Source organism: Lepidochelys kempii, chromosome 8, assembly GCF_965140285.1.
Source record: "Lepidochelys kempii isolate rLepKem1 chromosome 8, rLepKem1.hap1, whole genome shotgun sequence".
NCBI classification, from domain to species: Eukaryota; Metazoa; Chordata; order Testudines; family Cheloniidae; genus Lepidochelys; species Lepidochelys kempii.
In genome coordinates, this window is record NC_136387.1 from 41,643,299 (window position 1) to 41,666,176 (window position 22,878).

Below are 22,878 nucleotides of genomic sequence, written 5' to 3' on the forward strand. Positions count from 1 at the left end.
TGGGCTTGATATAGGAATCACTGGGTGGGACTCTCTGCCCTGTGCTATACAGGAGGTCAGACCCTAGATGGTCAGAATGGTCCCTTCTGGTCTTAAAATCTATTGATCTGTTATATGATTGAGCCATTTATCTATACTATTGCTGTCCAGGTGTGGCTCACAGGCCTAGGTGAGAATATTTCGTGCCATATAAAGTACATGCTAGGCACAATAGATGTAAATCAGCATAGGAACACATATGGTAACTGGTTTCAGAGTAACAGCCGTGTTAGTCTGTATTCGCAAAAAGAAAAGGAGTACTTGTGGCACCTTAGAGACTAACCAATTTATTTGAGCATGAGCTTTCGTAAGCTACAGCTCACTTCACTTTAGAAAAGTGCCTTGCTGTCTAGACCTGCTACAGGCTCATGCGTCTTGTCAGAAAGGGTATGCGTAATGTGTTCTTCTCTGTTTCCTCCAGTAGAAGTGAAGTCTGTCTTTAGTGACCAGAAATAGTATTTGTGCACAACTCATTCCTCTGCAAGGACAAGCAACTACAGTTTGAGTGGCTTTGAACAATTCTGCCCTCCCCTCCACTACCTGTGTTATCTTGCGGCCTTTGCCTTGTGTGTTTGTTGTTTTGTATGTGAGAAGCCTCAAGAGGCATCTTGGCCACTTATGGAGATGAATGAATTTTTGCACCACTCTAATAGCTGTCTAAAATTGTCCAATAGCTCTCGTCCATACCAGTGTTCTTCAAAGTTTTTTTTTTTTGTGCGTGGCTCTGGCTCTTATCCCCCAATTTTGGGGAGGAGCCATGCCAATTCCAATCTACTGTACATGTGGATTTCCACCCCTTTGGGTGGGATCGGAAAAATAACCTGGCTGCCTACATGCCATGGTTTTGACCATACAATAAGCACACAATGTTCTGAATAGCCTGCCTTTTGTGATTCTACTTTCACAGTAACATATTAGGAGAAAAGAACCACAGTTTTTTTCAAGAGAACCAGCCTGGTTCATTTTGTATATTCATTTATATCTCTTTCATATCACTTTTCTGGAAGCACCTTCTCACATCAGCCGTAAAATTTTGCTAGGGATGTTATAGACTGCCCATTCTTTGGAGTCTTTAATTCAAGACTGGAATCTCTGGGTCTGAGGAGGAGCTCTGTGTGGCTCAAGAGCTTGAAGTTGATCCAATAAAAGATATTACCTCACCCACCTTGTCACTCTAAACTTACTTAAACAAATGTAAGCCAGTGAAACCAATATTTATTAAAATATTTTATTAATTATAATGATACATTAAATCTGTTATAATTATTTTTCATTCTGTAACTTTATTATTCAGAAGGTTGTTAAAAGAACTTTCAAACATACTGTCCATACATAAATATGACAACTATTCTGTTAAGGAAAATACAGGGGAGGATGGTCTTGTTAGGTAAGGAGTATATAGGGGAAAGAAGAAGGATGAGCTTGTTCTTAAGAAGAAAAGGAGTACTTGTGGCACCTTAGAGACTAACAAATTTATTTGAGCATAAGTTTTCGTGAGCTACAGCTCACGTCATCGGTTGCATTTGAACTGTAGCTCATGAAAGCTTATGCTCAAATAAATTTGTTAGTCTCTAAGGTGCCACAAGTACTCCTTTTCTTTTTGCGGATACAGACTAGCACGGCTGCTACTCTGAAACTTGTTCTTAAGGTGCATGACCTAATTTTGAAAATCTGTCCCTTAGGCCTGTATGGCTCTGATGGCTTGTCTACACTCGGAATTGTTCCAGAAGAGCTATTTTTTGAAGGTAGATTAATCTAAACAGGAACAAGGCAGTCTTATTCCAAAATAAGAGTGCCCACATAGGGAGGTATTCAAAAAGAGTTATTGTGCTGAAAATTCACACCCTACCTTCATCCAATTCATTTTCAAGTGTAGACAGTCCCTTAGGTACTTTTCAAAACTCTCTCTTGCTGGTCTTCCCAAAAGGGATCATAATATTTCCCTGTGTTACAGGTGCAGTGACAATAACCTAGTCAGTGTTTTGCAGCATTCCAGGGTTTTGATGATGAGTATCATAGAAATGCCTATAAATAAATTGCATTTCATCCACCACTAAAATGCGTCTATGGCAGGGGTGAAACATGATAGCTATTTAACAGGGCATAGCAAAACCAGAGAATAGCAGTAATGACAACCCCAAGCATTCAAACACCATGATTCAGGTCCCTAAATCATTATTTTAAAAAGAATATATTTTAGGAACTTTTTATTTACTTTCTGTTTTTTGGACGCTTACAGTATGTCTAACAGCAACTAGAACACCCGCAGCCCCATGCCAGCTGACTCAGGCTCCCAGAGCTTGGGCTGCAGGTCTGTTTCATTGCTGTGTAGACATTTGGGCTTGGACTGGAGCCCAGGCTCTGGGACCCTGCAAGAAGGGACGGTCCCAGAGCTTGGGCTCGAGCCTGAGCCCAGAAGTCTACACTGCAATGAAACAGCACCGCAGCCAGAGCCCTGTAAGCACAAGTTGTCTGACACAGGCCAGCCGCAGGTGTCTAATTACTGTGTAGACAGACTCTGAGGCTAGAGTCAGGTCACGTTTTCAAGCTTTGCTCTGTAGCTATGAGGGCTAGAAATTTACTTTTTTAAAACAAAAGCTGAGATTCTCACACATTATCGCATATTCTCACATAACTTCAGAAGCTGGAGTTTTAAGAAACACCCCAAATATCACAAAACTTAGACTAAAACAGCAGGAGCTGGCAACACAGAAATATCCTAGCACAGTGAAAAAGAGTTCCATTTCCTTTTGAAGCTACAGGGGATATTTAGAGATACAGAGTATAACTACCAGAATTGGAGCAGTTTACCTTTGATCTTACATCCTTAGATTCTTTAATGACCACATTCACTTTCCTGCACCATGCTCGGGAATCGCATTGTTGAACACTTGTAGTGTCCCCTAGGGCTGTGTCTGGAAGCAGGTGGCAGACACTAGAGTGGCTTAAAGAGTAGCAGGATCTGATTAGACATTCCATTTTACAGGGAAAATAGCTTGTAAATGTTTCATGATGTTGTGTGTCGTATGCTGATTTACAGGCAGCAATTAATTATATTCTAACTGTGCAGGACCCTGACTGTTTTGTGAGGTCAGTGGCTTGATAAATATGAGTATTACAGGGAGAGTAATAAGTAACAGTTAACATCTTTTAGCCCCAGAAAATCCTGAATTACTGTATTTCGAACTTATTAAAGAAAGATATTGTCTGTATGGATGGATTTTTGAATATTTAGGTCATCTGGCTTTTCTATCACCAAGCTGGAGAGGTGATTGTTAACAAAAGGAGAATGCTGGAGCCAGGGTCTCACTTGGAAATCTTGTCTTTCCAGGCTGTTATTTTTCCAATGGTCGTGCCAGCTCTGTCAGCTTTGCATCGTCTATTGAAATTGTCATTTCATCCAAGTGTATATCTTGGCCTGAGCCAGAGCCATCTGTTGTAGGCTAATGTCATTTATTCTGCTTCTGGCTGACACTTTCAGGAACGAAGCAGATGCTGGCTTTTAGAATTTGTTTTTACTGCTTTTCAGTTTTATCTCATGTATTAGTATCACAAATAACTAGGCTTGGAAGGATTTGATTTAAATCATTAGTCCACTAAACATCAATTTCACGTGGCACAGAAATTGGCTGGGAGAAAAAAACATTGATGGCAGTCAGCAAGGCAGCCTCCCCAGCACCTTTCACCCATAGAGATTCATTATCCTGGGCCCTTAGCCACACAGGGAGCCCTCTGCAGGTAGCCCCTATGTCACAGCCCTGCTCACTCTCTCACCAGCTGCAAGTGCTGGAGCCATCCCTGGGCTGGAGCTGCTCAGCAGTGAGAAGGCCTTCCCTGCCCCCATGGGTTCTCCTCCCAGTGTGGCATTGGCTGGGGTCTCTGTTCTGGTGGGGCAGGACTGCAACCTCTCCAGAACTTTGTGCCCAGATGTCTCAGGCCCCTCAGCCATGCAGGGATCTTTCCTGCAGCCCCACTGTCAACATCTACTGTCATTAAATAATTATTGTCTATCACACACCCTTAATTTCCTGCAACTGTGAAAATTCAAAATGAAAAAAATCAGGGAAAAATGCTTTAAAATAAAAATTGATACTATCCATTGAAATTACAAAAAAAAAAATGAATTTTGCCAAGCCTACAAATAACATTTTGATTTTAGATATACATATCTACAGTGTTAAAATCAGAGGTGAATAATTGTTTCTTTTTTCCCTTCTGGTGTGAAATTAAAAATGCTTTAGGAGTTTAGCAGAATAATGTCTTTGCCCAATGTATCACATGCTACACAGAGATACTTTTACGAATTTTTCCTAATGTCTCATTTCTTTCTAATCACTTATCTTTACATTGATTTTTTGCATGGGTAGGTGTTTGTGTCTTACACTTCAAATAATGATGCCTAGGGCTGCAGCAAGGGTTATGGAGACAGAGCCAACAGCTTCTTGTACGTAAGAGGCTGAACAGAGAAAATTGTCTTACTGTCTGTTGAGGAGCATCTCTTTAGAGAGTGCTGTCTGTGCCATCCTTCTCCATGGATGCTCTTGAGACTGTGTTGACATCTTTGTGAGTTTGTCCAAGACTGCAGAAAATATCAGCAATATCTGGGCACGTAATGTTTAGCAGCCCTAAGGGGGGCAGGATGTAAAGCTAGGGAAACTGGAGGTCCTCAAGGCACCAGAGCAGATAAGGATATCCACCAATCCCCAAATATAAAATATAGACCTAATTTTACTGTAAGACATCTAGAGCATAGAGAGGGGGTTTGCTCTAGTGGCTGGAGTATGGGACTCAGAATCAGGGCAGCTAAATTTTAATTGTAGCTCTGCCACTGACTCCTTCTGTAGCCTGGGGCAAGTAACTTTACCCCACTCTTGAGGTTCCCCATCTCCACAATGGGGATAATAAATAATATTTACCTCTCCCACAGGAACATTGTGAGGACTGATTAAAGTTGATGCTGGCAAAGTGGCTTGAAGATTAAAATTGATAGGTTGCTATTATACCTCAGAAGGGAGGAGTCTGTTTTCCTCTTGATTTTTAACAACTCCAGATTTCCAATCGGATGACTAACATCATAGGTAGCCAGTATAGACCAAAGGCCAAAGATAGGCGACAGGGTCTATCTGTTGCTACCCTAACCTTCAATACAGGGCTCTCTCTTTGGATCAAGATAGACCATGGCAAATCCAACACATCTCCTTGTCAAAGATAAAGATGCTTACAAATTGGGTGAAATCCACTGGCTCCTGGCAAGTTGCAAAACACTCCTGAATTTGGGCAAAATTTGGGCTGTCCCCAACTTTCAACTGATTGGTGCAACTGCAGAATTAGCACTGGCCAAGACTTTGGGCTTTGGACATAATAGCCTTTCACACACCTTTCTTCTTCAAAGTCCCCATGGGAGTGCTGTGGAGTTGTATGAAAACTCCAAATCCAGTTTGAATGTGAGCATGCAAGTCACATGACTTTTCTCACACTGTCATGACATTGAGAGTCTCTTTTTTTTTCTTTGCTATGTTGTTTGGACTGTAATGATCTAAACAGCACTAGCATGTTTTTTGGTGTATTCGTGCCCAACCAGACACTGGGCACTCTGTTCTCTTCCTCTTTGTTCTTCTTGGACAGAAGAGCAGGATTCTATATAATTTTTTTGCAAGAGATTTGCATCTGGTAGAGACTTCATAGAAGAGGTGTGTTTTACACCTTGATCTGAACATCAGGTTTGGACATAATCTGTTCTCTTCTGGCAAGTAGTTCCTTAGCCAGGGTCCCACTTGTATTCTCTGTGGCTGATAGATAGAGCCAGGGTCTGTCCAGCTGCATCAGCACTGTGTAATGTAGCTTTCCTGGAGAATCGTGGAAGGTAACTCCTCTCTGAGTTAGCTAGATTCCAATCCATTGTACTTCTAGATTAGAGTCAAGATTTAGAACTCAGCTGTGACGTAATGGAGCTAGTGGAATTTTTACAGATCACATGTGAGATGTCTGCACTGGCTTCAGTTGCTGATTAGGGGTGGTTGTAACATAAACTGGCACGGGCACTGCCTGTTGTATATCTGCTCAGGGTACTGAAAGAGGTGTTTGCTGTAACCTTTCAATCCAGCATCTTTCATCAGCACTGAGGACAACTGAGGAAGCACATACTGTTGTGGGCAATGTACAAGGAAAGATGGGATTTTGCTTTACTTCTATGCTGATTTGTATGATTATTGTATGATTATTTGCAATGGGGCTGCTAAATATTTCTAAATATTTATCCAGCAGTCCTAGAACGATCAGATAGGGGTCTCCTCTCATTTTATTATTCAAAATCAATAAAGGGTACTATTGACAACTGGTCTGTGCCTGAGGCTCCTAGGATGCTACAATAATACCGACAAAAATAAAACCAAATTAAAGTGTGAATGTTTCATCAACCTTGAAATTCTTTAGCAAAAAGATAACTAGGATTCACTGAGTTAAATCTGCTAATCAATTACTTATGTCCTCCAAGAAGCAGCTCAGGTATTCAGTAAATAATATTCAGTTTTATAACTTTCCAGGAACAATTCCTTTTGAAAATGAAAATAAAAATAAAAATCAAGGGCATGAGATTCAAGCACTAGTGTTTAAAAACAATCTTCAGATTATGACACAAACACTGCCAGGAAGTTTAGACCTAACACTGAGATTATAATGAAGTCATTCCCAGGAGACATATTCTGTGCTGAATTTCACAATAGCCTTTACTGTGGAGTTGTTGGCCTTTGCTGAGTTTTGTCACTACTTCAGCAATACTTGACTATGGGGTTTTAGTATTTAGTGCCAGAATTGACTGTTGTAGATTGAGAGCCATGGTTATTTTTAAATAGAGTTCTTTATTGAGTTGTTTTTTTTTACTGGCAAGGACAGTAATCTGTTTTTCTTTTTCTTTGTGGTATCTTGCAAAATACTTCACCGATGTAAGATACATCTAAGACTTAGCTTAGAACTCCCTAGGACCACCCTGAAACTCACACCGAACAATTTCACATTTGTTTAAAACAAAAATTAAGTGAATATTGTTATCATGAAATCGAGGGGCTGATAGTGCTTCCTTGAGCATTACCGGTTCTGGGCATCGCGGTCTTCATTTTCCCAATCAGTAAACCCAGCACAGTTCATCAAAAAGAGGGAAGAAAGACTTCCCTTTTCAATTAGATGACAGATTTAACAGGATGACATGAACCAAACAGCATGGGCAGTGAAGGCTCCAGTTCAGTAAAGTACTTAACCACATGCTTAAATCTGACTCAACAAGTTAAATAAACTGAATCACAAATTTAAGGGCTCTACTGAACAGGGGCCTAAGAGTAGTTCCCATCCCCTTCCACATGAGGATCAAGGTGCTTTCTGATGTTGCCGTACCCGATAGAGATTTTTTCTGGTTACACAATATGGGCAATGGCTGTGACTTTTGTTAGCAATATGAAATCACCAAACCTTCATAAATAGATTTACCTGGAATGCAAGTGGCACAGAATGGAGAGGCATTTCTACAACTCAGTGCTTCAATACAAATGTAACACATTTTTTCATATTTTCCAGGATCACTTGTTGTTGCCTGCTACCACCCATAGTAAGACCAGACGGCCCAAGATGTCTATCGTGTTGCCAGCAATAAACGTCAGTGGTAAGTCCAAACCTTGATTTAGGACAAATACTTTTTAAAAGATATGGCTGGATTGGTCATGGAAGCCAAAATGTAATGTAAGTTTCATAAATCAAACTGCTTTCCTGGTGCAGAAGCGATATCATATCTTTACATACTCCTAATGTAGGAATCACATGGCTGCCAAAACAGGGTTCTAAGGTCCCATTGGGGGAACAAATGGCTATTTGGAGGCCCTGGATGTCACTAGTTAATAAACAAGATTCCAGGATAGACCCGTGGAAAACCTTGGATTTTAAGAGTTTAAAAAAATAGTTTGGCTACCATGTCAGTATTTTGTTATGATTTATAATTTATATGAAGGTTGAGGACTCTCCAATCTGCTGCTTTAACACTGGATAACTGTACATATTTTGGCCTTTCTGACAATAATTTGGGGCCCCTGGAAGATAGTTGTAGGGGTGGAGGGGAATGTCCCATTTTCATCCCAGTAGTGCCGGGCTTGCCTGCCACAGTAGGCACAGAACCTTTTTCAAAGAAGTTATCTAATACAAGCACACATGTGTTTTTGATCCAGTATCTGAGAACCAAGTTCAGCGGAACCCTCCTCCACTAACCACTTCCAGTTCCATGCTTTCTCCTGGTCACAGAACTCAAAATGCTGTCTCTGTGTGGGTCATTGTTCCGGTCTGATAAACACTTTTTAACAGAAAAAAAATCCAGTTTTAGTGTGTTCCATAGTTGTTAGGATAGAATATGTGATTATAAGAGGTTTTATCTGCTACAATCTGCTCCGCGAGTGGTGCAGTTCAGACAAGTGCAATAAAATCCTCCCACCACACTATGACATCCTATATGTGCCACATGTTAGAGAAAGACTATTTTACAAAGGTATAGCGTCAACATTTGGAGTTTGATTCACCCTGCAATACTTGTGTTTCATACCAATGTCACTTCACTGAAACCCGTGGATTAACCTGGCACAAAACAAGAGGAGCACAATGGTGAATCATGCCCTTCATTGGAACCTTTTTTCCAGATCCCTCCACCTGTAACCCATGTCTCCAGACTGTACCCCTCTGCTGTAGTTAACTTTAAAGCTGGTCAGAGAAACTTCCTTCAAATCTAACCACATCTGAACTCAGATTGATTTCACCGGAATTTTATTTTAAAAGAAAACCAGAGAAAAGTTCAGACAGTGTAAAAACTGCCTGTTTCAGTGTTCTCAGAACGAAGCATTTTGGTTTTCATTTTGAAATAACTTTTTGTTTCTACATTTTTTTTAATAAAAATTGAAATAAAAACAAAACATTTAATTTTGTTGAAACAAAATACTGTGATGGATCCAAAATAGAATTTTTCTTCATTGAGAATTCAGAAATTCAGTGTTTGTTCCAATTCGGAATACAGCCAGATTTGAAATATCGAAATCTCTCACAAAATGAACCTTCCATATCCCACACAGGTCTAGTTAACTCTGTAGAGTCCATTAATGCCTCTAAAAATAGCTTTAAATGGTATAATTTTAAAGTCCAGTATCTCAGTCCTGCTATGATTGGAAGAAAAGGTGGTGTTCCATTAGGAAGCTGGGAATTTCCCTTTCTGATGGTGAAAAGGTCATGTTTCTAGCTCTGTAGGGTCACCAGATATCTCACTGTAACCCTATCTTCTGAAGAACTGAATAATTCCCAACACAGGCTTTGGGCAGGAATAATTTTTTATGGGAATTGCATGCTTGTTATTGTCTCTTAGTCCACTTCCCAACTCACTTTGCCAGTGCACCTCAACCTTACCCACCCCCTCTTTTTCCAGTCCCAGCAGATATGGCTAATGATGTGAGGTTTTGTGCAGAACTGAGAGGTCAGGGGAAGGGTGCTCAGTCTTGGTTTAACTAAGCTGATGGTACCGTGGATCAGGATTGAAAGACATTGGCAGAGCTGTACGAGGGCCTACAGTGTGAATAGCAAGGGCTGCTTGAGATGTGAGGGTTAGGAATGGAACAGCCATTGTTTTCTCTTCAGCCTTTGCGTAGAATCAATCATAGAATTGCAGGACTGGAAGGGACCTTGAGAGGTCATCTAGACCAGCCCCCTGCACTCATAGCAGGACTAAGTAATATCTAGATATCTAGGCGTTCATCTAACCTGCTCTTAAAACTCTCCAATGATGGAGATTCCAAACCTTCCCTAGGCAATTTACTCCAGTGCTTAACCATCCTGTTAGGAAGCTTTCCTAATGTCCAGCCTAAACCACCCTTGCGGAAATTTAAGCCCATTGCTTCTTGTCTTATCCTCTCTTAAGGAGAACCATTTTTCTCCCTCCTCAGTCTTCTCTTCTCCAGACTAAACAAACCCATTTTTTTCAGTCATCCCTCATACGTCATGTTTTCTAGACCTTTATTCATTTTTGTTGCTCTTCTCTGGACTTTCTCCAATTCGTCCACATCTTTCCTGAAATGTGGTGCCCAGAACTGGACACAATACTCCAGCTGAGGCCTAATCAGCATGGAGTAGAGCGGAAGAATTAGCTCTTGTGTCTCGCTTACAACACTTCTGCTAATACATCCCAGAATGATGTTTGCTTTTTTTGCAACATTGTTGCACTGTTGATGCATATTTAGCTTGTGATCCACTATGACCCCGAGACCGCTTTCTGCAGTAAGGAATTTCTAAGCAGTCATTTTCCATTGGGTATGTGTGCAATTGATTGTTCCTTCCTAAGTGGAGTACTTTGCATTTGTCCTTATTGAATTCCATCCTATTTACTTCAGACCATTGCTCCAGTTTGTCCATACTAGCAACACTATAGCACAGCTTTTAGAAGTGGAAGTGAAGAATCACTTATGCAGTTGAAATTGAAAATGGATTTAAGAAAGTGCATTGAAATACTCCATGGGCTGTGCCTTCACCTCCCCCATCAAACCCAGCCTTCGTGTCTTTAACTTTAAGCCCCTTCACAATTTAGTCCCACCCTACCCAGCTGATGTTGGCTTGCTCTGCACACAGCAATTTGCGCAAGTTTAAGTAAAATAATTTCTTAAAACCCATTTAATTTAAACCAGTGCAGCCCCCTTTGTGGACGCTCTTATATTGCGTTTACAACTGGTTTTAGCTGGCATGGGTAATTATAGTGACCTATAATATCATCAGCTGCTGCCTTCGCTTGTCCCAGTGCTCCAAGCCTTTACTTCCCACCAATCAGCTTCTTCCTTATGCATCTCCACTCTTTCTACCATTATGCATGGAAAAATCTGCCTGCTCTAAGCCATACAGCTACTGCCAGACCCTTCTTCAGTCTCACCTCTGCCATAAGGCCATTCAACAATAGCCAGACCCTTCTTCAGGTTCACGCCAGGTGCTCACCACAACCAGGCAGGTGATCTGTGACTGACCCTTTTCCTACCCTCTTGTTTTTATGAACTCCCATTCTTTTACTAATCCCCTCCCACCTCTGCTGCCACCATTCTTGCCACTCCTCACCCCTCATCTGCTCCCAGCTGAAAAACAAACAACAAACCCATAATTCACAACACTAGGCCAATGCCATACCACATGGATTTGATGGCATCTGACATCCCATTCCCTCCCCTCCCCTCCCCTCCCCTCCTTCAAGTGTGTGTGTTGTTCAGGCTGTACGTCCTCTGGAGCAGGGATTGTCTCTTATCTGTGCTATGTATAGCACCCAGCACCCTGGAGCCCTTCCCAATCAGGGCCCTTGGGCACTAGCATGTTTAATAATAATACACTGGACTTAGATCAGCTCTCTGGGGAAAACAACCCAATTTTGCATAAAATGCACAGGCTCATTAATGACTATCAGTGATCAGGAGACTCATTTTGAGTCGCACCCAAAAGACTGAACAGATACAACGTGAACATGTACAGTAGTTAATTCCCAAAGGGAGGAAGCTGTATGCCAAGCGAAGACATACATGGTACACAGGGTCTCTGTAGTAGCCGTCTGAACAGGAATACACTCTGTACCCCAGAAAAGGTTAGTTAAACTTTCCATCAGATAATCTATACAAAATCATGCCTTATTATGCACTTTACAGTGCACATGAACCATAAACCCAAATGTTTTTGTTACATTTAAGCACACTGAAAACATTGTCAGATGCAGAATTTCCATAAACTGAGTGAATTAGCTTCAAGCTTCCAAAATTTTTGCTGGTTCTGTTTTCCCATGCAGTTTGGTAAGACAAATGTGGTAATATATAGTCAACCGTATTGCAGAGGAGACATTTTCATTAGATGTTTCATAATTATTTTTTGCACTTATCTGCCTGAAAATTCATATTTGTGTCCATATTACAAGAATCCTTCCCTGGCTGAGCTGGATTATCACACACATACACATAATTTCATCATCTGGAGACTAAGTTATATTTCTGATGATTTGGAAAGTATTTGAAAATGTTACTCAGTCTGATCACAATATGAGCAGTTTTTAAAAGAAACTGGACTGAATAATGCTTTCAGACAATGTGAGAAATAGACTTCAGAATGAGGAAACAGTGTAAAATTGTTGTTTTAAATGGAAACACCAACATTACCTGGGGGTTATCAGAGGCCAAGGGATTTGGGCAGAGACACTGAAACCAATAAGACATAAATGCAGTTTCAGAACAAACATACAGCAAACCCTGCCTTGTGTGTCAGTCAAATTGGCCAGTAGGTGCGGGAAATACCAGAGCATCTGTGAGAGACCCTGGGAGACTCTGCTTCATTTTTAACCTATTAATTCCAGTTCATTTTGGGGGAGATTATGCCCCTGAGAGCCTTGTGTGGGGGAGGAGCTCCTCCCCTTCACAGTTCTGTCCCTCATTCCTGCAGACACTGCACAGTCTGGCATGGGGACTGGGCATATTCAGGGGCAGCTGCCAGGAATGTGGAGGTTAGTAGGCAATGGAGCCACGGTAAAGGCTTCTCCAGGTGGCGGCTGCTTCCGAAAGAAGCCACCTTTCAAAGACTTGCCCCAATAGGGAGAGGACAGTGCTTTCTGAGAGGAGTCAGCAGGGCTGGTGGGAGCTGAACATGTGCCCCTCTGGCCCCTGCTCCCACTGTCCATCCTCTTCTCCAGCTACACCCCTGAGGGAGGTGGAGATATCATTGCCATTGAGGTGACTGACAGCCTTCCTCTTGCTGCCATGGCCCTTTTGAGTGCAGATCAGGGGAGTGTGATTGGACCATCCTTCAATGTTCCCTCTAATTTTTGACAGGCCGTGTGCACAAAAAATTTCTTCTGTGCAAATTTTTGTGCACGTGGTGTTTCGCCGTGTGCACAGTGTTTAGGATCTGTGTGCATGTGTACATGCACACAGCTTAGAGGGAACAGTGCCCTCCTTAATTTTGAAATGATGCCCAGAATACCTTCAATTGCTTCCTTCTACACTGGCCCTGATTCTGAACACAAAAACAATATGCAGTTCAATAGAAAGTGGTTTGGGAGTCTCAGGTAATCTCTTCCCAGGCAGGATTCTCATCCCTTTCTGAATGGCCCCAGGATCTCTCATCTGAACTGCTGATCTCTATTCTTATATTCTGCCCTCATCCTCTTTGTGGGACTCCCAGTGACAGCAGAAGGGTTCATGCAGAGAATAGGTACAAGCTAGAATTAGAGAGAAGAAATGAATGGCCTCTCACTGTGTGGACCTGTATAGGGTTTTGAGTGGAGGGTAAAGGACAATTGAAAGAGGGAGATTAGAGGTCAGTGTGTTTTGCTGTTTCTGTAAACAAGTTTCAAACTATTGGGAAGTAAAATGGGCTTAGAAACTTCTGTATATCAGCCGGTTTGTTTGTTTTTCCCCTTTCACATCATCATTTAGATATTTCACATGTAGGTTCCACAGTTCTTTAAGACACTTGAAGGAGTGAGATGCAAACAATTTCCTCCTTTCCGTCTCATGGAGTTCTTGATGCTGTCATTACAGGTGAATTTAAACCCTTTTTCTCAAACTGTTCCAGTTAGGACTTAGGCCTGGTCTACACTACAGAGTTAGCTTGATGTAACGCAGCTTACATCAACCTAACTCTGTCAGTGTCTACGCTACAATGGTGTTCCCGCCGATGCAAGTTGCCCACTATACTGACTTAATAACTTCACCTCCACAAGAGGCATAGCAGTTAGGTCAATGTAGTTAGGGCAATGCAGTGTCCATGTAGACTGCTTTACTTATATCATCTGTTGGCTGTCAGCCAGGCACCGGGCTCACAGCTGAAGCCCCACCCAGGGGTTGACAGGTCAAGCTGTAGCTCAGTTTCACAGCAGGGAGGGTACCAGCAGTGAAATTGACATTCCTGTCAGTTTTATGGCTGCTATTATTTCACATTTCGTCTCCGGCTCCTGCTGTCAGCCTGTGGTGGGGGGCCTTACCTGTGAGCCCTGCGTGGTTGTCGATGCCCCACAATGCCCCACTTCAGTCAGTGCAAATGCTCCTGGTGAGGACACACTCCACTGGCAGAAGGAGGGCAATATGGACACCAACAGCTGATTTAATTGCTGCAGTGACTGTAGGTTGACCTAACTTAAGTCAACCTAATTTTGTAGTGTAGACAAGCCCAAAGTGTCCTTCGTGCTGTGAGTCTCCACAGAGAGTCCAAGGCTTGGATCAGCCATGGAAACTGAGTTACCCTCTATCTCAAAATATGGTTCCTTCAGATCAGGGCTGAAGTACATGGGGAATGCACACAACTGCTAGTGATGTACCTCTTCTCTGGATAAAGAAAGGACTTCTGTCTCCTGGGCTGCCAGTCCAGCATCTTTCACCAATGTTAATTACACTCACATGCAAACTTACTTCAAAGCGTGGGTACATCTGCACTGCAAACAAAAAAAATCTTGTGGCAGCAAGTCTCAAAGCCTGGATCAACTAACTCAGGCTCACAGGGCTGATGCTACAAGGCTAAAAATATCAGTGTAGATGTTACCATTTGGGCTGGAGCCAGGGCTCTGAGACCCATCCTCCCTGTCAGGTTTCAGAGCCTTGGTTTAACTTGAGCCCGAAGGTCTACACTGCTATTTTTAGCCTCACAGCATGAGCCCAAGTCAGCTGTCATGGTCTAAGACTCACTGTCATGGGGGTTTGTTTGTTTGTTTATTTGCTTGCAGTGTAGTGGTATTCTTTGGTTCTGGGAGGCTAGAGACCCCCATATTAATCATGGCTCATCAACTGTTTGCCCTCATGTTAAGGAGAATGCTACATGCTGAATGTTATTAGTCACCTTGTTATCCAGGAAGATCTATTCTTTACTGGGCTTCATCTTGTAATTTACAGCAGTGTAACCAAGGAAAATCCAGCCATTAGTTGATAAAGTGTTGGACATCCTTTGTGGAGGAAAAGTGCTACACAAACATAAACTGGGGTGTTCAAACCAGTCTAGGGATTTAGCCACAGGTCTTCCATCCAGACTAATGGAAGGTGAATGGCTAAATCCTCTAGACTTCTTGAAAATCTCAGCTGAAAGTCCTTATCCTCATTCTCATTACTGTGTGTGGGAGACAGCTGATCCAGAGGATGGCCAAGCCTAGGTCCTATCACAATGGCGTGTCTTGCTGATCTCTGTCTGAAGGCACCATTTGGCATTCATGTTAGTGAGGTGTATATTGTCAGTAGAGATCTTGCTGGGTTTTCCCAGCACTCTGTTGAGGGCTCTCATGTGAAGGGAAGCCAACTATAATTAAAATTTAAACACAAGCTTTTATTTTTAAGCAAATCATGTTTGTTATGGGTATGCAATGAGTATTATTTTAGAAATCTGACTATCCACCAGAGACTAGTTAAGATTTCAGTTGATTTCATTCCTAAAAAACCTTTGTTTGCAGTTCAGAGTCTCACTGGCTGTATGGCAGTGATTCAGAATTGACACACTGGAGGTGCCGATCTTACAGTTTAAATAAAAAACATCTGCCATTAGTCTCCTATTTACCTAACTGCTGTCAAGATTGTATTCATCTTTACATCACAATTATCATCGGCAATGTGCTGGACAGCTAAGCTATTCTTCCTGCTTTGGTGCATGGGTTGTTTCATATTGTGTAAGCTCTCTGTTACCCTTCATGGGGTAAACAGTATTGCTCTTACTAAAAACACTGGCAATTCTCTCCCTAAAAAAAACATACAGTGAGAATTGCTTTGAAGCAACTCATTGCAGTGGATAGTAGTAGAAGTTTGGCCAAAACAACATTCATTACAACATTTCTCAGTAGTATGAACCACCTCTGACTTTATTACCATATCTTTATCATGTGTGTGAAGTTGAGGGTTTTCATAAGAATGGTGTTTTCTTGCTGTCAACATCAAGTTAATTTCACAGGTAGCTCAGAAGCAATCATGTTTAGTACTGGCTGTGTAAAGACCAGTCAGTGAGTGCTGAGGAACTCTCTAGTCCAGGTTGGCAGTGAGAGAGGTGGTGATTAGTTACCCTTTGCTCAATTAAGTTCAGCTGATCCTATTTTGGAGGTTAGCTACTAGAAACAAAACTGGCAGAAAACTCAGGTAGCAAAAAGGCAGGTTTGAAACCCCTCTCAGTGTTAAACCCTGCTGGATGCACACTGCTTCTGGCTCTTGGCATGACGTGTGCTGTTTCTGTTGGGCGTGTGTGTGAGGTTTTGCACACTCTTCCTCAAGCAATGGTCCCTACTGTATTCCACTGAGGGTTTCTCCATGCTTCCGGACCCAGAGATTTTGAAAGTATTAGAGGCTGTTGGGTCACGCATGTGCCCTTGGCTTGCCTCATGGTTTCGTCTGAGGTGATAAAGGGCAGGGCAGACAGACTGTGTCTCCATTTCCTTCTCACCGCCGCATGGTCCGAGTCAGAACTATTAGTGTCCTCTAGAGTGTGAAGCACTTTAAAAATATGTAGTTGTACATAGTTAGCTTTAGAGCATTTTACTGTTTTTACTGTTCATATAATAATTTTTGTAGTTTGCTAGTTTTGGGAGTAGAGTTGGGGCTTTTCGGAGGGGTTGGGGGGGGTGTTCTGTTCTGAACCACACCATCCCTTGCCTCCGCACCCATGTGTGAGTACTGAACTATGCCGAAGACTCTAGGCTTTAAAATCCACACTTCCTGCCCACGTTCCTTCTCAGTCAGCAATGAACATCAACTCTGCCTCTGCTGCCTGTCCACATTTCATCCAAGTGCAATATCTATCAGTCCTTCCCCAGCCAGACCTGAGGCGGCTGGGTTCTCCACCTCTGGAAGCACTTCATGGAACTTTCATGAGACCTCACTCAGACCCTGGCCAGGCAACCCCTCCCCCGTACATTGACCCGAGGCTGCTAGGAGTGCACCTCCAGCTACAGCAGTACCAGCGCTGGGGCCTAGTCGAGAGGTAAGGAAGTAATTACATAAGCATGGCAGTAAGTCTTCCACTAAACCTAAGAAAGCAGAGACTCCTTCCATGAGTTCCAATCATAGACAAGGAGCATGCTGTAAAGCACATAAGCATGATAAGAGTCCACATAAATCGACGGATCTGCCGGTACCACACACACCATCAAGGTTGGCATCCCTCAGATCTACAGAGCCATCTGCGCTGCGGAATACCATTGCTCCCATGACAGTTTTGGAGACTGACAGAGTACCCTTGACTCCAGGGAGGCTGGGAAAAGCACCAGAGCCCCAGGAAGTGTTGGCCCTGGGAGAGCTGAGATCGACATGCCTTCTGGGACCCTTTACTTCGAAGGAGACTGTATCTCAGCACAGGACATGCCACATCTGAGGCACTCCTCACCCCTCACTCCGGCAGTTTACACGCTTCCGCCAGCTCTGACGGTACCAACAATGGAACTGATCTCCAAATTTTCATCTTCGGAGGAATCAGATGAGGGATAGGGACTTTCCATCCCTTCCCGCAACTACAAATACCAACGAGGCCTTCTACATCATGGCAGTATCCTACACTCCAATCACCCCGGAGTCACTGGTTCCCTGCTCCGTGGGGCCCTCCACAACTCCCTCCTGATCCATCATGCTGGCTCTATTGGGGACCCTGGCCCCAATACCCACCCTTGGAACTCGTCAGTTCTGTTAGGGAGACTTCATCCATTTCACTGTCTCCGGTGCCTTCAAGTAGACATTCAGAACCTATAATGGAAGAGGAGCCACTCAATCTGGTTCCTGTGGTACCACCGGGTCAGGAGAGATTCCCATCATCCTCACATGATGCAGCGGTGGCTTTGGCATCCCTCCATCCTGTGATGACTACCACCAATTCCAGGATCTCCTGCCTAGAGTAGCAGGAGAGCTGCATATTCCCCTGGAGGAGATCCAAGACACTCAGCATAAACTGCTGGACATACTTCACTCATCAGTGCCAGACAGATGATACCATCCTTGAGCTAGCTAGAACAGTTTGGCATACACCAGCCACATGTACCCGTACCCCAAGGGGGCAGAAAAATGATACTATGTGTGATGGGTTGGATCACAGAAACCCCCTTGGGACTGCCACCTGATGTACCAAGACTACTTCTGCTCCTGCTTTCCTGTCCTGTCAGCTTAGGACTTCAGTGCCCTGCCTGGTGTGAGCCAGACCAGCTAGCCTGCTGCAAACCCAGACCAAGGTCTGAACCACGCCCCATAACAGCTGTAGGTTTAATTGAATGAAACTTAAGAAGTATTCCTGCCTTTAAAACCCAGATGCCCAACTCCCAATGGGGTCCAAACCCTAAATTAATCCGTTTTACCCTGTATAAAGCTTATACAGGGTAATCTCAAATTTATACAGGGTTAACTCATAAATTGTTCACCCTCTATAACAGTGATAGAAAGATATGCACAGCTTTTGCCCCTCTCCCCCAGGTATTAATACAAACTCTGGGTTAATTAATAAGTAAAAAGTGATTTTATCAAATACAGAAAGTAGGATTTAAGTGGTTCCAAGTAGTAACAGACAGAACAAAGTGAATTACCAAGCAAAATATAATAAAACACGCAAGTCTAAGTCTAGTACAGTAATAAAACAGAATACAGATAAAAACCTCACCAGTTCCAGTAAGTTTTCTTTTACAGACTAGTCTCCTTCTAGTCTGGGTCCAGCAATCACTCACACCCCCTCTAGTTACTGTCCTTTGTTCCAGTTTCTTTCAGGTATCTTTTGGGGGTGAAGAGGCTATCTCTTGAGCCAGCTGAAGATAAAATGGAGGGGTCTCCCAGGGGTGTAAATAGACCTTCTCTTGTGGGTGGACACCCCTCTCTCCCCCTGTAGAGACAGGACATGTGACTTGCCCCGCTGACTCCAAAACTCCCTCTTGTAGAACCCCAGCTACAAGAGGGAGTTTTGGAGTCACCGGGGCAAGTCACATGTCCATGCATGACTCAGAACTTACAGGTAGAAGCCGTGGTTCACATGCTACCTTGAACATTCTCAAGTAGACTTCTTATGTGGATTGGAGCCTTCCAAGATCCATTGTCCGTTAAGTGTTTCTTGATCGGGCACTTAACTTCCACATTCCTTTCTCAAGAAGCTGACCAAATGCTTTACTAACGCTACTTAAAATCAAGCAAGTCCACAGCCAATATTCATAACTTCGAATACAAAAATGATACATGCATACAATTAGGAGGAATAGATTCAGTAGATCATAACCTTTACAGAGATATGTTACATGGCATATGTAGCATAAAAAATATTCCAGCTATGTCATATATACATTCATAAGCATATTTCCATACAGCCTTATGGGGTGTAACGTCACACATCCATTCCTATCATGTTCTTATCATGTCGGACAACACCACCACTGTTTACTACATCAACAAACAAGGGGCACAAAGTCAACCTTTCTGTGTACTAAGGTGGTCAACAGATCCTGTTATCTGCAGCCTATCTTCCATGGACTCAGAACGTGATTGCAGATTCTCTCAGCAGACGGTTTGTGATTGATCATGAGTGGGAACTCCACAACTCTGTAGTACATGACATCTTCAACCAATGGATGACTCTGACCAGGGACCTTTTTGCCTCCCTCACCAGCAACAAATGCAGCACATATTGCTCTGCGGGGATATTGATCCCCACTCTCAAAACAATGCTCTCATACTCAGTTGGTCAGACTAGATCAACTACACCTTCTCCCCTCTGCCACTCCTGCCATGAATACTCCACAAGATCAGACAGGAGAGAGCAATGGTCATCTTGATCTCCCCAGACTGGCCCAGACAATTCTGGTTTCCCAACCTCCTCTGCATGTCAGCCTGTCCCCTAATTCCCATCCCCACTTTCCCTGAGCTACTGACGCAGCATAATGGCAGAATCCCGATCTGCAAATGCTTCGCCTCAGAGTGTGGTATTTGGTTGGGCATCTTCTCTAGAACGGGCGTGTTCATCAGAAGTGCAAAACATCCCCTCCAGCAGCAGGAAAGAGTCCACTAGGCATTCCTACCAGACCAAGTGGAAACATGTCACCTCCTGGGCCCAGAAGAGGTGGAGATTCCCCTCCTCTTGGATTACGTCCGGTCCTTGAAGTCATCAGGTCTCACTGTCATCTCTCTTAAGGAACACCTGGTGACAATTAGTGTCTTTCAACCCCCTCCTCCCCCCATGGAAGGAGGCTCTGTCTTTATGCACCCACTGACTACTAGGTTCTGGAAAGGACTTGTCAGAACCTTCCCACTCGTACAACCCATTGGTCCCCATTGGGACCTCAACCTATTTCTATCAACACTAATGAAACAGACCTTTGAGTCACTGGCTTCGTGCTCTGTATCCCCCCTTTCCATGAAAGTTGTCTTCCTTATGGCTATCACTTGGGCAAGAAAGGTAGGTGAATGATGGGGCCACGATGGCGGACCCTCCTTTTTCACTACTTTCCATAAGGATAATGTCTCCCTGCCCCTGCATCCCAAGATTCTGCCAAAGGTCCTATTCTAGTTTCATCTCAACCAACCCATTCACTTACCTGCTTTGTTTCTGAAGCTGCACACCTTGGAAGAGGAATGATGACTCCAATCCCTTGATATCTTCTACCTGCAGAGGCCAAGACCAATCAGGAAATCTCCTAGATTGTTTATCACAATAACTGAGAGAGTTAAGGGTCAAGCAGTTTCCACACAGAAAATCTCCAAGTGGATTACACTCTGCTATCAGTTGTTGGGACTGGCTCCACTCCCCAGGGTGAGGGCCTATTCCACGAGAGCCCAAGCTTTGACAATGGCCACCATCCACAATGTGCCACTTTGGGACATATGTAGAGTGGCCATGTGAAGTTTAGTACATATCTTTGCCACACATTACACCTGGGTGCAGGACTCAGCAACAGATACCTCCTTTGGCACAGCTGTCCCTCGCTCAACCATTCTATCCTCATCCTTGCACCCTCCTCCAACTTAGGTAGTCCTTGTTAATCACCCTCAGTGGAATACAATAGGGCCCATCACTTGAAGAAGAAGAGAAGTTTATTGACCTGAAACTGGAGATTCTTTGATACATGTGGTCCCTATCTGTATTCCAATACCTGCCTTCCATCCCCTCTGCTGTGGATCTCTTGGATTTGCGGTGGAGAAGGAATGGGAGATGTAGTCAATCCATCCCACCCATTATCATCTCAGACGCTACAGCTTTCAAAATCTCTGGCTTCAGATGCATGGTGCACATGCATAGACCCTCAGTGGAATACAGACAAGGACTTGCACATCCCGTTACAAGTAAGTAACCTCCTTTTCTTTATGAGTTCTGGTAGCCCAGGTTCTTCTTTGAGTGCTTGCTCATGTCCATTCCATGCTAGGTGTGTGCATGCCACATGCACAGTTGCTGGAGATTTTTCTCTTAGTAGTATCCAAAGGACTGGCTCTGGCGCCCCCTGGAGTCACGCGTATATGCTGTCGTATAAGGGGTGCCACCAGCTCTGCAACCTCTCAATTTCTTCTTTCCACCCGTGACAGTTGCTTGGAACGATTCATCTTGCTCTTACAAGGCTTCTTTCCTAGTGGTTTAGACTTTGTTGTATATTGTATATTTTTTTGTAGTCAGTGTATATAGTTCTTTGTTAGTGTATATAGGGTGGATAGTGGTCCCTGCCATCAACCCAGTCCCCGGGCTTCAAGCTGTGTGCCGCCTGCAGCAAGCCCATGCCACTGAGTGATCCGCACTCTAGCTATCTAAAGTGCCTCGGGGAGACTCACATTAAGGAGAAGGGCTAGATCTGCAGGGTCTTCAAACCGCACACTCAGAAAGATAGAGACATTTGTCTGAAGGCCTTACTCATGGTGGCAGCCTTCAGACTGGCCTCGGAGCCGAGCCGCTCCGAATCGGTGCCAAGAACTTTGGTTTCCCTGCGAAGTGCTCCACAAACACTGTGCTCTTCCCGGCACCTTTCTCCATCCCCATGCTGAGGAAGAAGCATAAAAAACAATGCACCGAGAGAGGGCGCTCCCCGGTGCTGAAGAGGAACAAGCGGGGAGTAACTAGCACAGTAAGACCCATGCCAGGCCACTTGTCCTCCCCAGAGCCACTGTTGGCTCCAGCAACTTTGCCTAGAGTGCCAAGTCCAGTCTGGGACACACCCCCGACTCCCGGGAGCAAACAAACTTGGGGCTGGAAGCTGAGAAGCTGAAGAAATCTGCGCACAGTTTAGTTGATATCCCGGCTGCAGCGGCTCTCTCCAGAATGGCCCTGCCAGTTAATGAGGCGGTGTTGGGACCTGTCAGGGGGCTATGGAAGACCTCTTCATCTCTGCCCCCTTCCTCAAAAAGGATGGAGAAGAAGTACAATGTACCAGCCAGTGCGTTTGAGTACCTGTACTCACATCTCCCTCCCCCCGCCTTGAGTCCCTGGTGGTGTCGGTTGCAAACGAGCAGGGCAGACAAGGGCAGTCAATCGCTACCACCAAAAATAAAGAGGCTAAGAGGCTGGACCTGTTCAGATGCAAGGTTTATTCAACAGGCAGCCTCCAGTTACGTATCTCTAACCAGCAGGCTCTGTTGGGGAGGTCTGATTTTAATCGTTGGGATTCTGTGGTCAAGTTTAAGGACTCCCTGCTGCAGGAGTCGAGGAAGGAGTTCATGGCCATCCTGGGGGAATGCAAGACAGTGGCCAGGACCTCCCTCCAGGCAGCTCTGGTTCAACAAGGCTTCAACAAATCTTGCTAGGTAGAAAAAAGCCTTCCACCAGGGCTACCTTGGCTAAGTGGAAGTGTTTCACTTGTTGGGCCTCTGAACCGAATCTTTCTCCATCTCAGTATTCTCTGCAGTCTATCTTGGACTA

General features: G+C 43.8%; 1 protein-coding gene across 6 annotated transcripts in view; it reads left to right on the forward strand.

Moving 5' to 3' along the window:
* Positions 1-22,878, forward strand: part of ATF6 (activating transcription factor 6) — a 408,864-nt gene that overhangs the window by 272,433 nt on the left and 113,553 nt on the right. For all 6 annotated transcript variants that reach the window (XM_073356217.2, XM_073356211.2, XM_073356213.2 and 3 more), the window contains one exon: positions 7,606-7,690. In XM_073356217.2, the coding sequence (XP_073212318.1) occupies positions 7,606-7,690 (85 nt within the window). The remainder of the gene's footprint in view (positions 1-7,605; positions 7,691-22,878) is intronic.